This window comes from Jaculus jaculus, chromosome 8 (genome assembly GCF_020740685.1).
Source record: "Jaculus jaculus isolate mJacJac1 chromosome 8, mJacJac1.mat.Y.cur, whole genome shotgun sequence".
Taxonomy (NCBI): Eukaryota; Metazoa; Chordata; class Mammalia; order Rodentia; family Dipodidae; genus Jaculus; species Jaculus jaculus.
Genome location: NC_059109.1, coordinates 70,706,688 through 70,725,520, shown reverse-complemented (window position 1 = coordinate 70,725,520; position 18,833 = coordinate 70,706,688). Strand labels below are relative to the sequence as shown.

At 41.3% G+C, this 18,833-nt stretch overlaps 1 protein-coding gene across 3 annotated transcripts in view; it reads right to left on the bottom strand.

Annotated features, from left to right (window-relative positions):
- Positions 1–18,833, bottom strand: part of Parp2 (poly(ADP-ribose) polymerase 2) — a 40,530-nt gene that overhangs the window by 6,917 nt on the left and 14,780 nt on the right. For all 3 annotated transcript variants that reach the window (XM_012951584.2, XM_045156645.1, XM_045156646.1), the window contains exons 5-9: positions 16,912–17,008; positions 16,320–16,395; positions 4,750–4,852; positions 3,846–4,008; positions 1,604–1,742 (exon numbers count right to left, since the gene is read on the bottom strand). In XM_012951584.2, the coding sequence (XP_012807038.1) occupies positions 1,604–1,742; positions 3,846–4,008; positions 4,750–4,852; positions 16,320–16,395; positions 16,912–17,008 (578 nt within the window). The remainder of the gene's footprint in view (positions 1–1,603; positions 1,743–3,845; positions 4,009–4,749; positions 4,853–16,319; positions 16,396–16,911; positions 17,009–18,833) is intronic.

Genomic DNA, 18,833 nt, shown 5'->3' with positions numbered 1-18,833 from the left:
AAGAAAAGGTGTGATAAGCCTGCTAACTTCTGCTTGATCAGAGAATATGGTCTTAAAAAAATATTTTAAATTGTTCTGGGGTTACAGAGATGGCTTAGTGGTTAAGGTGTTTGCCTGCAAAGCCAAAAAGGACCCTAGTTTGTTTCCTCCAGACCCACGTAAACCAGATGCATAAGGGAACACATGCATCTGAAGTTTGTTTACAGTAGCTAGTTGCCCTGGTGCGTCCATTCTCTATATATATCTGCCTTTCTCTCTGCCTCTTCCCCTCTCTCTCAAATAAATAAATAAATTAAATATGTTTTAAAAATTGTTCTGAAACAGGTCCTCAAATAACCCAGGCTGGCCTCAAACTCACTATCTAGCCTCCTGTCTCTGCTTCCCAAGTACTGATTTCTCATAAGTTTTTAAAGTACTTGAGTGTATGCATAAGAACATGCACATTGGAAACCAGAGGACAATTCCAAGGTATCTGCATTCCTTCTTTGAGACAGAGTCTCTTATCACTGAAAACGAGATGCCAGATTACAAACAAACCAACTCAGAAGAATGAACTGAGCCTTCCTTCAGATTCTCCTGGCTCCATCTCCCATGGGCTCACAAATAAATGTATCACTTTGAATCCAGCTTTACATGAGTGCTGGGGAATTAAACCTGGGCCAACAGGCTTTGTAAACAAGTGTCTTTAACTGTGGAGCCATCTCCCCAGCCTTGATTTCCTATTTTCTTTTATTTTTTAAAATATTTTTGTTTATTTTTATTCATTTATTTGAGAGCGACAGAGAGAGAAGGGGTGGGGGAAAGAGAGAGAGACAGAGAGAGAATGGGTGCGCCAGGGCTTCCAGCCACTGCAAATGAACTCTAGACACATGCGCCGCCTTGTGCATCTGGCTGATGTGGGTCCTGGGAAATCAAGCCTCGAACTGGGCTCCTAAGGCTTCACAGGCAAGCACTTAACCACTAAGCCATCTCTCCAGCCCTCTTTTTTATATATATATACATTTTTATTTATTTATTTATTTTGTTTGTTTGTTTTTTAAATTTTTATTAACATTTTCCATGATTATAATAAAATATCCCATGGTAATTCCCTCCCTCCCCACCCCCACACTTTCCCCTTTGAAATTCCATTCTCCATCATATTACCTCCCCATTACAATCATTGTACTTACATATATACAATATCAACCTATTAAGTGTCCTCCTCCCTTCCTTTCTCTTCCCTTTATGTCTCCTTTTCAACTTACTGGCTATATATACATTTTTAAAATATTTATTTGAGAGGCAGAGAGAAAGAGAGAGAGAATGGGAGCACCAGGGCCTCCAGCTGCTGCAAACAAACTCCAGATGCATGCAACACCTTGTGCATCTGGCTTATGTGGGAAATGAGGAATTGAACCTGGATCCTTTCGCTTTGAAGGGAAGTGCCTTAACCACTGAGCTCTCTCTCCAGCCTCTGATTTCCCATATTCTAAATATTATATAGGCTATTTATAAATCATAGACCATCTAAGATGATATTTAGGAATGAAAGACTTACAGGATTATAGCTGTTGCTGAAAATAAGGGTTGGGAGAAGAATGAAGTAATGACACAACCTTACCCAAAGTCATGTGGGATCTTGGTGTAGAATTCATTACATGCTTCCAAGAGTGCTTGCCCATGCTGGCCAGCCCGAATACAGTCCGCAATCTTCTTAAGGGACTGGTAGCCAGCCTTGATTTGTGCCACTGTCAGCTTCCCTGAAAGCCCAGAGCCACAGATCAGATTCCAAACTAGGGTCTCATCTTGTAAACCATATATATCCCTGCTGTGGTGGTTTGATTCAGGTGTCCCTTACATATATAAACTTAGGTGTTCTGAATGCTAGATTCCCAGCTGATGGAGATTTGAGAATTAATGCTTCCTGGAGGCAATGTATTGTTGGGGGCAGGCTTAAGGGTATTATAGCCAGTTTCCCCATGCCAGTGTTTGGCACACTCTCCTGTTGCTATTACCCACCTTATGTTGGCCAGAGGGTGATGTCCACCCTCTCTGCTCAAGCCATCATTTTCCCTGATATCATGGAGCTTCTCCCTTGAGCCTGTAAGCCAAAATAAACCTCTTTTTTCCCCACAAACTGCTCTTGCTTGGGTGATTTCTACCAGCAACACGAACCAGACTGTAACAGTAAAGTGGTACTGAGGAGTGGGATTGCTGCTAGATACCCGACTGTGTGGCTTTGGCCTTTTGGAGCTGAATTTCAAGAGGAATGTGGAAGGATTTGAAACTTTGGCCTAAGAGATGCCTTGCAGGGCTATCAGTATAGCTTGATGGACTATTCTGGTCTGAGCTGAAAGACCCGAAGGCAGTAAGAACTATGGACTGAGAGTTTTTGCTTAGGAGGGTGAGAAAGAGCTTTGCTTGAACTGGGCTAGCAGTTTGTGTGAGAAGCTTGCTCTTATGTTCATGTCCTGAGAAGTTGTACAGGGTTGCTTTGTGTAGAAATGGACTGGTATGAGCAGAGGGATATGGCACAGAAAGAAAATTCTTTCGGTGAACTGTTGACCATTCAGTGCAACTGACAGATTACAACTTTTGAGACTGCACTAGCTGACCTGCACTGGGGCAACAGGAAGAACGTAGACTCTTTTGAAGGGGCCTGAGTGCTCAAGGAGTGTCCTGTTATTCAAAGTCTGCTTTATTCCCCCTGGATTAACAAATTGGCGCCTTACCTGGTATTGTGGAATATAAGAAATGCAGGAAAGAGAGGGTCACTGAGTTTGCAACACGGTCTTGTGTTTTGGAAATGGCCATGGGCAGTATGAAGCAGGTTTGCTGATGCCTTCATGGAGACCCCATGGGACCATGAGGATGAACTGTGGATTGCAGTGGAGACCCAGTGGAGATGCTGGGACCACAAGATGGCTGCTAAGGAAAGCTGTTGGCCCCAATGAAGTTTTCCAGGACTTTGAGTAGCCTAACTGGAGGGGCGGAATTGGAATGCCAGAGACTTGTTGCTGGTTAGAATTATCAGATTTGGAGATTTGTCATTGACTAGAGTTGTTGAACTTGAAGATACAGGGTTTGATGTTTGCCCTGGTTGTTTTAAATCTTGTATTGGTTGAATATTTCTTTGCTATGCCCAGTGCCATCTTTTGCAGTGGGAGTTACGTATTCTGTGCCATTATATGTTTTGGGGGAGGGATGTTTTTGGTATTATGGCTCAGTTAAAAGATCTTGGACTATGAGGACTTTTGAAGGTTGGACTGAATGCATTGAATTTTACATCATGTATGGATATCAGTTTATGGGGGCCAGGAGCAGAATGTGGTGGTTTGATTCAGGTGACCCTCATAAGCTTAGGTATTCTGAATGCTAGGTTCCCAACTGATGATGATTTGGGAATTAACACTTCCTGGAGGGAGTGTATTGTTAGGGGCGGGCTTAAGGATGTTATAGTCAGTTTCCCCTTGCCAGTGTTTGGCACACTTTCCTGTTGCTATTGTCCACCTAATGTTGGCCAGGGGGCGATGTCCACCCTCTGCTCATGCCATCATTTTTCCCTGCCATCATGGAGCTTCTCCCTCAAAACTGTAAGCCAAAATAAACCTTTTTATTTCCCACAAGCTGCTCTTGGTTGGGTGATTTCTACCAGCAATGCAAACCTGACTGCAGCACTTGTCCAACAAAATCTCTCACCTTTCAGGCTGGAGAAGTAGCTCAGTGGTTATGGCACTTGCCTGCAAAACGTAATGACCTGAGTTTGATCCCCCAGTACCCACATAAAGCCAGATGCACAAAGTGGCACATGCATCTGGTTTGTTTGCATATAGAGGAACACAGTTCAGGAGCTGAAGTCTTACCAAGTGGGGCTTTCTTAGTGTCATATTTCATTTCAGTCATCATCTCTTCCATGGCTTGTACATTACAGATCAACTTTATTAGCTCCTGCACCCGAAGATGTAGCTGTGACTCTGGTTTCATGGGGGCATTAAGAGATTCCTCTTGTTTTGTTTCATCTTTATCCTACAGCAAAACAAGACCTCTAAAATCTGTAATGTTCTCTCTCTAGCTACTAGAAGGAAGCATTCTACAGAGTGGTCCTCAGCTTGAACACAGATAGACTCTTTCAGTAATCTAGAGTAGCCAATATAAATTCTACCCCCAAGCGCTAGCTATTCCTCCCAAAGAAAAGCACTCAAGTTTCAAAGACCCTCCCAATAATGTCATTAGATATGTAAATATAGCTTTTATACCTAAAATCTCATATTAAGACCAAAATTTCTCTATTTTCAGACATAAGTTTCAGCATCCTGCTAGACCTCAGTTTGTCAAAATTATTATGTATTTACAGTGCTAGAGATCAAACCCAGGGCTTTATGTATGCTAAGAAGCACTTGATCACTGACCTGTACCCTTAGCCCTTAATGTCTTTACTGTGGTACAGAAGCAGAAGGGTAGACAACTTTAAAAGCAACTTTCTTAGTATGTTCATTACTCCTCTCTTGCTCTATAATTTTAACTTCTGGAAGCAAGGGATTAAATTTCTTAAGAATTCTAGTAAGTAGCAGTACACAGGCAAGTCAGGCATATTCTGGACTCCATCAGGCCTTTGAAATAAAAAAAGATGAGTGGAGTTCTGAGGTGGGAAAAGGCAGTGACTCCAAGTATTCCACCCTGTTCTAGCCTTGGACTAATCTAAGCCTTCTCGACTTTACCCTGGTTGAAAGGAGACAGCTCCCCCTGAAAGGCATAGCCTGGGTGTACCTGAGTACTAGCAGCATAGTCCCTCTGTAGCATGTCATATTTTCCAGGCACTTTTTCAAATTTTTCACGGTCTTCCCAATTGTTTTTTGTTTTGTCAAGGAATCTGTGGGGTCCAAGATGGTGAAAAATCTTATAAATAAAAGTGTACTACCAGGGATGTGAGGCAGACAAGCATAGAAAATAGTTTTAGCAACTTGGGACACTGCTTGGCCTGGGCAATAAAAATAACCCTTTTCACAATACATTTAAGCAACCTGTTGGCAACTTGACACTCCCCACCTGCACCAAACTTCAGACACTCCATTCCATACAATGGGACAGCTTTCTACTCCCTTAGAGACCATTATTTGTGATAAGTTTCTATTCAAATATCTTCTTACATATATCTGGAATCAGAACAGTAGGGGATGGTCTAGATTGAACTTGCTTTGGATACAAACAATAAGACAAGCTGTGTTTTCCAAGTGGACTTTTGGGGGTGGGGGAACACTTAAAAACTTATGCCTATGTGTAATTGGATATACATATGATTAAAATTAGATGGCACATGCACAGCAGAAAAATAGTTATATAAACCAAATCTGCCAATCAAACTAGAGAACCACTCAAATGATGCCCCTAGCAATTGCCTTCTCCTTCCTGTGGACTCCTTAAACAGAAGAAGAATCTGCCAACAACCAGGGCCTTTGAGTATTTTCCACTCCAGTTACCCCTTTTGGTAGTGTACTTCAAACCTTTAATACCTCTTTGCTTCTTAAAAAGTTATTTATTTGAGAAAGAGAGAGAGGTGTACATAGAGACAGAAATAATGGGTACATCAGGGCCTCCAGCCACTGCAAAGGAATTTCAGACGAATGTGCCACTTTGTGCATCTGGCTTATGTGGGTACTGGGGAAGTGAATCTGGGTCCTTTGGCTTTGCAGGCAGCTGCTTTAACTGTTAAACTATATTTCCAGGCCCCTTTTTTGCTTTTAGTAAAGTTTGTTGCTATGTCACTACTTGTATGTGCCTTTCTTCAAGTCTGTGCATAAGATGACAAGAACCTGGAAACATCCACAGAACACTGGTAAATACCAGTTTGCAACTATTTCCTTAGAAATAGGAGGAAGTCAGCCAAAATCCCACCAAGGAGCTTGCTGAACCCAGACCCACATGCCTGTCCAGTGCCCAACTGCAGGAGCAGAGACCAAACAAGGAGATTTTCCAACCTCATCAGCCTCCTTGCAAAGTCAATAAATCTGAAGGGGAGACAGCGGGACACAGGAGAAAACCAGCTGAGCAGTTCCAGTACAACTCCAGGCTTCCTGTACTCTCCCATCCCCCAACCAACAGAACCCCAACCCAATGGAGAATGCATTTAGCTCCTGGCAGCAGGGCATCCAGCACATCTGATCAGAGCACCAGGTTGGCAGCACTACATGGAGGGATTGAGGTGGATTAAGTGATGTCATGGAACAAATGGACCTAACACCTATCTACAGAACATTCTATCCAAATGCTGCAGAATATACATTTACGTAGCAGCACATGGAAATTCTCCAAAACAGGCCACGTATTAGGACACAAAGCAAATCTTAACAAATACAGGAAAATTGAAATAATCCCTTGTACTCTATCTGATGACAATAGTATTAAACTACAAATCAGCAACAAGAAAAACTATGACATGTACAGAAATTTGTGGAGACTAAACGGTACACTATTGAATGATGAGTCATTGAAGAAATCAATAAATTCATACACTCAAATGATGATAACAATACAACATACCAAAACCTTTGGGACACAGTGAAGGCAATCCTAAGAGGGAAATTTATAGCTCTAAATATCTATATTAAGAAATTAGAGGGCTGGAGAGATGGCTTAGTGGTTAAGCGCTTGCCTGAGAAGCCTGAGGACCCCAGTTCAAAGCTCAATTCCCCAGGACCCATGTTACCGAGATGCACAAGGGGGCGCATGCATCTGGAGTTCCTTTGCAGTGGCTGGGAGCCTTGGCGTGCCCATTCTCTCTCTCTCTATCTGCCTCTTTCTCTCTCTGTTGCTCTCAAATAAATAAATAAAAATTTTAAAATATTTTAATAAAAAAAAGAAATTAGAGAGTTCATAAATAACAATTTACTGCTTTATCTTAAGGCCTTGGAAAAAGAAGAACAAGGCAAACCAAAAATCAGTTGACAGGAAGAAATAAAAAAGATTAGGGCAGAAATTAATGAAATAGAAACAACAAAAAAATCCAAAGATTCAATGAAACAAGGAGTTGTTTCTTTGAAAGGCTAAACAAAATTAATAAACCCTTAGCAAATCTCATCAGACAAAAGAAAGAACAGACAAAAATGAATAAAATTAAGCGCTTGCCTGAGAAGCCTGAGGACCCCAGTTCAAAGCTCAATTCCCCAGGACCCATGTTACCCAGATGCACAAGGTGGCACATGCATCTGGAGTTTGTTTGCAGCAGCTGGAGGTCCTGGTGTCCCATTCTTTCTCTCTCTCTCTGTCTGTCAGTCACTCTCAAATAAATAAATAAAACTACTTTGAGATTCCATATCACTCCTGTAAGAATGGCTATCATCAAGAAAATAAATGACAATAAATGTTGGTGAGGATACAGAAAAGGGGGAATACTTCTACACTATTGGTGGGAATGTAGTGTGGTACAGCCATTGTGGAAATCAGTGTGGAGGCTCTTGAGACAGCTAAAAATAGATTTACCATATGCTCCAACTTTAGCACTCCTAGGCATATATCCCAATGACTCTTCTCACAACCTGAGAAGGATATTTCCACAACCATGTTTATTGCTGTTCTATTCACAATAGCTAGGAAATGGAACCAACCTAGATGTCCCTCAACAGGTGAGTGGATAATAAAGATGGGTGCATTTACACAATGGAGTTCTATTCTGCAGTAAAGAAAAAAAATGAAATTATGAAATGTGCAGGAAAATGGATGGATCTGGAAGGATTATACTAAGTGAGCTAACCCAGGCCCAAAATGCCAAACATCACATATTCTCCCTCATATGTAGATCCTAGCTACAAATGTATAGACTTGTGTGTGAGCTGGAATGAAAAATCGGTAGCAGAGGCCACTAAGCTAGAAAGTAAGAGAGAAGGGGCCAGGGGGAAGAGATTGAGTAAATGAATGGTGGGGAGAGGGTCAATCAAAATTCAAGATATTAGGGAGGGAACTACCATGGGATATTTTTTTATAATCATGGAAAATGTTAATAAAAATTAAATAGATTAATTAATAAAAAGAAAAAATTCAAGATATTATGAATAAGGCATACGAAATTCTACTTTTTTGGATAATGGCACATTCAGAAGATATAGATTGCTACTAGAAAATTTTTAGTGCCAGGGATAGGATACCTTCTAGTAAATTGTTGGCCAGGGATGTCGCTGTTCCCTCCTAAACATTAGGGGCTATTGCCAAGGCCCTTGGTTTCACATGAGTAACAGATGATAAGACCCCATTGCTGAAGACTCCACATGTCTGGGCTGCAAGAACACTGAGAAATCAAGCTGGTGCTGAGTGGAAACCCTTCTCCTTGTAGACCAGCCAACTAAAAGATGGAAAAAAGCTGCACTGCATGCAGCCCTATGGAAGACATGTCATCAGCGGTAAAAACAGTGGACAGTGGAAGCCTCAAGTTTGGCTAGATGACCGAATGAGTGCAATAGTAGCATGCCTGCTCTGGGGGAATCAAACTGTTCTCTAATTGGACTGGAGGCCCTCTCTATGGGAGAAAATACATGCCTAGTACTGAAAACTTAATCAAAAGCCTATAGCAGGTAAGGTCATGAGCCTTAGGGCTCTTTTTTTGTTTGTTTGTTTTTGTTTTTGTTTTTTTGAGGTAGGGTCTCACTCTAGCCCAGGCTGACCTGGAATTCACTATGTAGTCTCATGGTGGCCTTGAACTCATGGCGATCCTCCTACCTCTGCCTCCCAAGTGCTGGGATTAAAGGCATGCGCCACCACGCCCAGCTCAAGCCTGCTCTTTTTTAAAAAAACTTTTATTAGTTAGTTTTGTATTCAGCAAATACAGTCAGTTTGGTACCATTATTAGGCTCATCCGTAACCTACCCCCCTCATGGCCCCTCCTTGTTGAGGTATATGGGTCATGCATTGTGGAGTTAGCCCAGTTATGGGTAGGATAAATGTCTCTGCATATCATGACCCAACATGTGGCTCTGACATTCTTTCTGCCCTCTCTTCCACAAAATTTCCCTGAGCCATGTTGGGTTCATTTTTGGTCTGCTTCAGTGATGAGGTGTTGGGGGCCTCTGGGGCTCTGGCTCTCTGATTTGATAGGAGTTGATTTTTCTCTGTGTTGATCTCCTTCCCTCTTGTGCTGGTACCTGGTTCACCAGGAAAACAGCACCCTTGTAAAACCTTCTCTTATCTGGATAAATGCATATATTACTCTCACCAAGCTCCCTGTGAGCCCTACACTTAATGTTCATATTCATATATCAATGCTACTCTCCCTTTTGGTTGGAGTAGTATTGCAGTCAGGTTTGCATTGCTGGTAGAAAACACCAATCAAGGGGCTGGAGAGATGGCTTAGTGGTTAAACCCTTGCCTGTGAAGCCTAAGGATCCCGGTTTGAGCCTTGATTTCCCAGGACCCACATAAGCCAGATGCACAAGGGGGCGCACATCTGCAGTTTGTTTGCAGAGGCCCTGGTGTGCCCATTCTCTCTTTCTTTCTCTCTCTGGCTGTCACTCTCCAATAAATGAAAATTAAAAAAACAAAATTAAAAAAAGAAAGAAACAGTTTCAATTCCCAAGCCACCCACATAAGCCAGAAGCAAAAATAGTGCAAGCATATGGTATTTGTTTGCAAGTACCAGAGAGACCCTGGCTCACCCATAAATGCACACAAATTAAAAAATTCTGACATTAATATATAGTACTCACTGCTTTCTACACAGAGCTACTGATTTCAAAAACCTGAAGATGATATGAGAAAAAAGCTTAGAAATTCTATGTTTAATTTTATTAAAAGATTCATTTGTGGCAAAATATTAGGGAAAAATGGAATCAAAACCTGGACCAAGAGCACATAATCTGCTAACTAGAGGAACCTAGTGGCTTACCAGAGAAGAATCCTAACCGGGATATTTGGCTGGAAAGGCGAAAGGCCAGGGTCCTTATAAGAAAATAATAGTATAAGTCGTGCTAAAAGCTTTGAAAATGAAGAATGCAAGACTGTTTAGTGCACAGTTTCATCACATGTAAAAAATGAACAAGTTTCTATAAGATCATATAGAGAAAGTTTTATTTTAAAAGTGACAATCTTGGACTTTAGTAAAGGAAACTGACTGGAAAAGTAAATTGTCAAAGGAACGCAAGTGTTTCTGTAAGAACTTGGACTTGAAAGGTCACAAGTCTTGTGTTATGAAAAGTCAGCTGAAGGAAATTCAAAACAAAAGTGAGTAGCATTTCCTTCTTTTCCCATGTGAGGATGAAAGAAATCTATTCTAGTCTGACCTCTGCATTCATGTGAAATAAGAATACCCTTCAACTTAATGTACACATTTATACTATGAAGGTTCCTTGCAGAGTTTCGAGAATTTCAAAGTCCTCACAGGCATGGTTACTGAAAAAGGCTGGCAGTGACCAATGCGGATCACAAAATAAACTGTTTAGACTGAGAATATTATGTGCCTGGGAAATTAGTCTGAGAGGACAGTTTATTCTTCATTGAATAGACAGGACCTTGCTAAGTAGACAGGGTGGCACTTAGACATCTTCACGGGTTAGCTGAAGTCATGCTGACAGGGAAGCTTACAAGTGTGATGTGAGGGAACAGGAGGGACGCAGCCTTGCCTTTGTGCACTTGCTCCAAGGTAAAGGGACTTTCATAGTGGAAGACAAAGCGACTAGAAAGAAAGTGGCTGTCTGTTCATAGAACATGTAACTCTGGAACTAATTTGTTCTTTTTGCTTTGTGAAGCTGGACAGGAAGACGTTTAGTTTGTTTTTCATTGTCTGTTCTATTTATTTGTATTTAGTAAGACATAAGTGTAACTCAGGCTAGTTGCCTGTACAATACTTTGTGATGATGAAGTCTGAATTAGTGACTGAAAGATTTGCTTTCAGATTTGCCAGCATTTTAGTATATTATTTTATAAATAATTTCTGGGTAGGAATTAAATGCTGTGTTTTCTTCTTCCCTTTTTTTTTTAAAGGTATGATAGTTAAAATAAAAGCAAAATTTTTCAGTGTTGTGGGTTAGTGAACTTGTTTTGCCTTATAGAGAAAAGAGTTTAACATGTTATTTTAAAATGTTTTTCTAAAGATGAATATAATTTCAAATGTTATATTTACTTGTATTTTGTTTTTGGTATAGTCAAATATTCAGGCTGTTTTCAAAGTTCCTAATATTTTCACAAATCAAAATAAATTTGTTCTGAAAAAAAAAAAAAAGAGAGAGAGAAAGAAAGAAAACACCAACCAAGAGCAGCTTGTGGGAAAAAAAGAAGAGGTTTATTTTGACTTATAGGCTCAAGGGGGAAGCTCCATGTTGGAAAGGAAAACGATGGCATGAGCAGAGGGTGGCCATCATAAAGTGGACCATAGCAACAGGAGAATGTGCCAAACACTGGCAAGGGGGAGCTGGGTATAATACCCATAAGCCCGCCCCCAATAATACATTGCCTCCTGTAGGTGTTAATTCCCAAATCTCCACCAGCTAGGAACCTAGCCATCAGAACACCTAAGTTTAGGGGGACATCTGAATCAGACCACCACAAGAAGCTTCTCTTTTCAGATGGTTATGACCACTGGGGTGACCCAAAAGGCAGCATAATGCTGAGAAGAAGTGACAGAGGAGTGTCCAGCACTGAAACATGTCTTTTACACCCAGCAAGGCTCAGGGTCCATTGAGGAAGAGGTGGCAGAAGGAAAGTAAGAGCCAAAGGAAGAGCACCACTCCTTACAATGCAACTGTCCAGACAGAAATTGGCCTTGATATCCATGATCTCACAGTGCCTAGCAATACCTTCACAAGACCCTTATAATAGGAGAAAAAGACAATGACATCAAAATAAAAAAGAGACTGCCGGGTGTGGTGGTACACGCCTTTAATCCCAGCACTTAGGAGGCAGAGGTAGGAGGATCACTGTGAGTTCAAGGCCACCCTGAGACTACATAGTGAATTCCAGGTCAGCCTGGGCTATAGAGAGATCCTACCACAAAAAAAAAAAAAAAAAGAAAGAAAAGAAAAGAAAAGTTAAGAAAATGAAAGAGACACTAATGGAGAGAAGGAGGGGATATGATGGAGAGTAGAGTAGTTAAGGAGAAAGTAGGGGAGAGAAGGGAATTATCATGGTTTATTTTCTGTAAGTATATAAGTTGTCAATAAAAATATTTTAAAAAATGAAAGATAAAGAAGTTCACTTTATACTGATTAAAGGAATACTCCAACAGGAGGACATTAAAATTCTAAACATATAATCGCCTAACATGGGGGCTCCCAATTTCATCAAACAAACACTAGTAGAATTAAGGTCACAGGTAACACCAAACACAGTTATAATGGGTAACTTCAATACCCCACTCTCATCAATTGACAGGTTATCTTGCAAAAAATAACACAGAAGCATCTGGATTAAATGAGGCCATAAAACAAATGGACCCAACAGATACCTACTGACTACTTCTTCCAAATGCTGCTGAATACACATTCTTTTTAGCAACACGTGGAACATTCTCTAAAATGGACCATATATTAGGACACAAAACAAATCTTAACAAATACAGGAAAACTGAAATAATTCCTTGAGCTCTATCTGATCACAATGGGATTAAAGCACAAATCAACAGGAAGAATACCTAAAGAACATACACAAAATTATGGAAGCTAAACAGTACAGTACTAAATGATGAATGGGTCACTGAAGAAATCAAGAAAGAAATAAAAAAGTTCATAGAATCAAATGACTATAAGAACACAATATACAAAACTTTTGGGACACAATGAAGGCAGTCCTAATAGAGAAGTTGGCAGCTCTACATGCCTATGTTAAGAAATTAGAAAGGTAAGCCAGGCACAGTGGCACATGCCTTTAATCCCAGCACTTGGCAGGCAGAGGTAGGAGGACTGCCATGAGTTCGAGACCACCCTGAGACTACACAGTGAATTCCAGGTCAGCCTGAGCTACAGTGAGATCCTACCTCAAAAGAAAAGAAACAAACAAAAAAAGAAATTAGAAAGGTCACAAGTAAACAACTTAAGGCCTTGGAAAAAGAAGAACAAGGCAAACCAAAAATAAGTGAAATAGAAACCAAAAAAAAAAAAAAAAAAAGGAAAAGAAAGAATCAACGAAACAAAGAGTTGGAAAGCAGAGGCTTCCAGTCAGATGGCCTCCGCATAACCACGCTTAAGCTCCCAGAGTAGTATCAGGCAAGATCTTTTGGGCTCTGGTGGAAGTAGGTCTTAGCAGACTACCAGTAAACGGGCACGAAGGGACACTGAAGGGAATCTGCTGATTTTCAAGCTATTGGGTAGCCCACTAGACCCTCATGTCTCCCCAACCACACATCCCAGCCACCAGCCACTCCCTGACCAGGTTCTCTGCTGCACTACCTGCAGGTTCCTCCTATAAGGGCCTCCCTACAAGGGACTGTGCACCATCCCTCTCTTCTGAACACCCCCGGCCCCACCTGCTTATTGGCCCAAGCTATTCCCTGTCTCTCACCTGAGCCAACTGGCCCACACCACCCTTCTCTCCCAAGCTGCCCCCTGCCTCCCTAGCCCCCTCCCTCACTGTCCTTTCTCAAGTTGTCCTGCTCCCATCCCTTCTCCATCTCTCCCAATCTGTCCCTTCCCTCCCTCCCAAGCCCGCCATGTTATCCCCTCTCTCCTGTGCTGTCTCCTCCCTCCCTAGTCAACCAACCCAAGCCATCCCCTCTTTCTAGTGCCATTGTCTCCCTCCCTAGCTGCCCAGCCCATACTATCCCCTCCCTCCCATTGCATGCCCTCTTTCCCATGTTGCCCTTCTCTCCTGAGCCATCTCCTCCCTCCCTAGCCAACTGGCCCAAACCACCCCCTTTCTCCTGCACCCTACCCTTCTTCCAGAGCCAACCAGCCTATGCAGTCCCCTTCCTCCAGAACCAAACAGCCCACACCATCCCATTTCCCCAAGGACTGTCAGTGGCCCACTCACACTTCCCTGGCTCCCAGAGTCCCCCCTCCACTGCATCTGTGGTAGCCTGTGTGTACTTCCCATCTCTCAGAGCACTCCTCCATTGTGTCCAGCCCACTCCTGGCTCCCAAAGGCATCACAAATTAAGCCCAAGGCCCACGTGCACTCCCATCTCCTGCCATACTCCCTGGTCTTACATCCTTGGTGGACTGGCCTGCAGGCTGCCTCCTCCAGCTTGCAGGCCCTCCACACCCTGTGCTGCTTACAGGCACCCTTGAGTGTGCCGTTAGCCAATGGCTCTCTATCTCCCACACCAGCCAACTCCCTGATCAGACCTGGTGTGTGGAACTCAGCAACCCCTACTATCTCTCCAATGCCCTGCCCCATTCCTACTGACTACTTGGGGCATGCATCAACCCCAGAAGAGCAACACAGGAAAGCCAGGCAATCACCTGCCTGAGAGAACCAGTGAGTCCTCTATAACCTGTACATCTAAGTTTAATAGGAGACAAGGACAAGTGCTACAGCCCCAGAACCATAGGCAAGACACAGCTAAGACCATAAAGGGATCCCAGACCTCAAATCCCACCTTTGGTAGTAAGCACCAGCCCAGAGTGACTGGTGCATTTATGCACTTTACAACCTGCACATCCCCAAACACTAAGCCATCAGTAACCTATTCTAGTCAAATATAAAAGGGAACACTCACTGGGCGTGTTGGTGCACGCCTTTAATCCCAGAACTAGGGAGGCAGAGGTAGGACAAAAAGCAAACAAATAAAAACCCAACAATCACAAAAATGAAATTCACACAGTTGTCTTTATGAGGCTGGACCTAATAGACAAAACCCAGAGAGACCTCAAAAGACAGTAAAGTGAACTGAAGCTGAGGCAAAAAATAGAGGATTTCAATAACCAGCTGGTTAAGCATAATGAAGATATAAGTAAATGCAAGAATGAATTTGCTGGGTGTGGTGGCACACACCTTTAATCCCAGCACTCGGGAGGCAGAGGTAGGAGGATCGCTGTGAGTTTGAGGCCACCCTGAGACTCTGTAATGAATTCCAGGTCAGCCTGGGCTAGAGTGAAACCATACCTTGAAAAACCAAAAAGTAAAAATAAAAAATAAAATAAAAATACCAAGAAGCATTAAAAAGAAATCAAAAGATGACCTGAAATTGGAACACAACAAAGGTATGGATACTATACATAAAAAGGCAATAGAAAAATACAACCCAAACTGAGCTAGTGCAAATTTCTCTAGAAGCCCTCAAGAAGAATTACTCATGTGCTCATTATATGGAGGACAGAACCTTAGAGCTGGAGGACAAAACAGAAAAAACAGTTTGGGAGTTCAAAAAACTTTAATAAAGTTTGAAAATTCTTGTGAACAGAACACGAGGGAACTGTGGGATACCCTGAAACATTCAGATCATGGGTATACCAGAAGGGGAAGAAATTCAGACGAAAGGCATGGGGAACTTATTCAACAAAATTACTGAAGAAAACTTTCCCACCCTTTCAAAAGATACAAGAGACTAGCAGAATTCCAAACAGAATGGGCCAAAGAAGATACTCTCTAAGACACATCATCCCTAAAACTCTAAACAACAAAAACCAAAAGAGTAGAAGTGACAGAAGAGTGACCAGCTCTGAAACATCTCTATCAGACCTTCCAAGGCTCAGGGTCCATTGTAGAAGAGGTGGCAGGAAGAATGTAAGAACCAAAAGAAGGGTAGGGCTCCTTACAATGTGCTCCTCCAGACACAAAATGGCCTAGGTATACATGACCTTGCAGTACCTGTCACTACCTACACAAGACTATCATAATAGGAGGAAAACATAATGACATCAAAATAAAAGAGAGACTGATGAGAGGGGAAGGGGTCTATGATGGAGAGTGGAGTTGTGAAGGAGAATGTGGAGGGAGGAAGGGGATTATCATGGTTTATTATCTGTAATTATGGAAGTTGTCAATAAAAAGAAAAGAAAATAGAAGAGAGACTAGTTGAAAAGAAGGGGGCAGAGCTGGAGAGATTGCTCAGTAGTTAAGGCTCTTGCCTGCAAAGCTTAACTACCTGGGTAGTTCAAGTTTGTTTGCAGAGACTAGAGGCACTGAAGCATCTATTCTCTTTTGTCTCTCTGCTTGTAAATAAATATATTTGAAGAAGGGATTCAGTGAAGGTGAGATTTGGAAGGGGAAAGGGAAGGGATGGGAGGGGATTATGATTATGGTATATTGTTTATATTTATGGAAGTTGTCAACAAATAATTTTTAAAATACAATATGATGTTCTATATATGTATCAGAGTGGAAAGGAATTAACATTTAGATCAAATCACCCTTATTATGAAATTTATAAAAGGATAGATGTAAGAATAATAATATATTTTTTATATTTATTTCTTAGTACTCACTTCTTCTGAAAGATTTCCTTTGCCTTGTTGAGATCACCTGAACAAGCCACCAAGCTCTGCTGCCCCACTTTCCCAACTGCAAAGTAAATGTTACACATAAGATACACCTCAAATACAGTTGTCTTTAAGGTTACCACCTGACTAACAAGAAGGGAGAGGTAAAAGGCTTAAGAGAATGAGCATATTGCTACAAGTTACTTACTAGAGCCTATGACAGTGGCTGAACTGTAGAATTTTCAACTTCAAAGAGCATTATTCTTGGTCTTTCCAATGTGAGCTTCCTAAAGATGCCTATCATTCCCAACTTCAGACTGTAGAGTCTGAAATAACTAATTTCAGCCTACCCACTGACTATATTGCTTCTGGGTTTCTGAATGGCAGATCAAAATACCCATCATAAAATTCATTGCCTTGGCTGGGCATCATAGTGCACACCTTTAATTCAAGCACTTCAGAGGCAGAGGAGGGAGAATCGCTGTGCATTTGAGACCAGCCTGGGACTACGGAGTGAGTTCTAGGTCAGCATGGGCTAGAGTGTGACCCCGCCTCAAAAACAAACATACACACACAAAAAAAACAAGAAAGTCATTACCTCTGCCCCATCTCATCCAAACACTGAAGTTTCTTTGAGCATCATCTTCTAACAGCTGAATAAGATAATACTTGTTGTTGTTGAACTGAAGATTGGTCTATGAGTAAAAAAATAATGAACATAAAAGGAGAGTTGTGCAGCTGAATGTTAAATGAACCAAGGATTCTTTCTCAGTTACAGCTATCAGTAATTGCCATAAAGAGAAGGATAGCATGATGCAAAATTAAGAAAAAATAATCAATAAATAAAATTCCTGTCAGAATAAGAACATAAATAGTGTGCACATGTGTCTGTATACTTATATATGGGAGATTTAAAAAAATATTTGAGGGGACTTCTGGGAAAGATGGCAGCATACTAGCCACACCAAAGCAGCCTAGGGAGGGAAATAAGCAGAAACACGGCAAAATACAATCTTGTACTGAAAAGTGAAGGTGTATAAGTTATTATCAACTACAGCAGAGAAGCAGGAGAAACCAAGATCTTCCAGAAAGAAGAAACTGGCCAGAATCCCCCTGAGGCACCTGCAGCTCCAATCTGCACCTACGCAAGTGGTGCAGAGCTGCAGAAGTAGAAAGCAGGTGAAGAGATTTTCCATTCACATCACCTTCCTCTTAAAGTCAAGAAACCTAAAGGGGAAGACAGCAGAGACCAGCTGAGCAGCTGCTGAAGGAGAATACAGATGGGACCAGCTGAGCAGGTCCAGGTACTGTCAGGACTATAAACCTCTGGAGAACACATTCAACTCTGGCCACCCAGCACCGAGAGAGATCAAGGTGGGCACTCAGCATTGGTGAGATTGGAAGCCACCCCAAAAAGTAACAGGGTCCACTTACACAAAGCCAGATATCCCAGCCTGCACTAGAAGTGCTAATCTCCTTTTCCATATCAGAAAAAGTACATATTGCATTTGAATAATATTTTCTTAGTTGGCTTTACCATTCTCAAATAAGTTGCATTTTGGCATGGTCTATTGTTGCCTTTGAAGTTTCCTGATTTTTAGGGCCTTTGTCTTTTTCTTCAGTCACTGTTGGAGGTAAGGTATGTCTACCTCAGGCTGACTTAGACCCTATTTCAGAACAGAAATCTCAAAATCCTAGTTGACAGGATTAAGGGTGTGGGGCAATACATAACTTTAGGGACTTTGACTTTATTAGATTATATATTTATTTTAATTGCCACACTTGTACAAATACTCTATGTTGGTTTTGATTGTATTTGTGTATTCCTCAGTTGTATTTTAGAATTTGCCTGTAATTTGCTCCATGCAGGCTACTAGAATACTTGAATAGCAGATAATTTCAACGCCTAAGGTCACTTCTGCTGTTTCTCTTGTAGTATAAGAGCTACACTTGGCATCCTAAACTCCTACACTGAAGATATATAAAGTCGGACTTAGACAGCTAAGAACACTGCAGATAATTAGAAAAACCAAGCATCAAAGTAACTCAACATGCAAAAATCTCTACATTGTAATACAAGAAACAGAAAAAGTCAAGACAATACAATCCTACCAAAAATTATAAATCCATCAGAAATGACCTCCAGTGAGACTGCTTTACATGAAATGGCTGACAAAAATTTAAAAAAGAAAGGATTATACATATGTTCAAAGGAATCAAAGAAGAAAACAAACTCCTGAAGGAGCCCCAAGAAAACACATGAAACCAACTTAATGAAATAAGTAGGTCAATATAAGACATGAGTAAGGAAATAGAAATAATGAAGAAAAAAAAAAATACTAGTCAGAAATACTAGAACTGAAAAACAGAGTAAGTCAAATAGAAAACTCTGTAGAAAATCTCACCAGTAGAATGGATCAAGGAGAGGATAGAATATCTAAACTAGAAAACTAGGTGGCAGATCTAATACAGTCCAACAAAGAGAAAGACAAACTAACAGGAAGGCATTAATGGGGACTT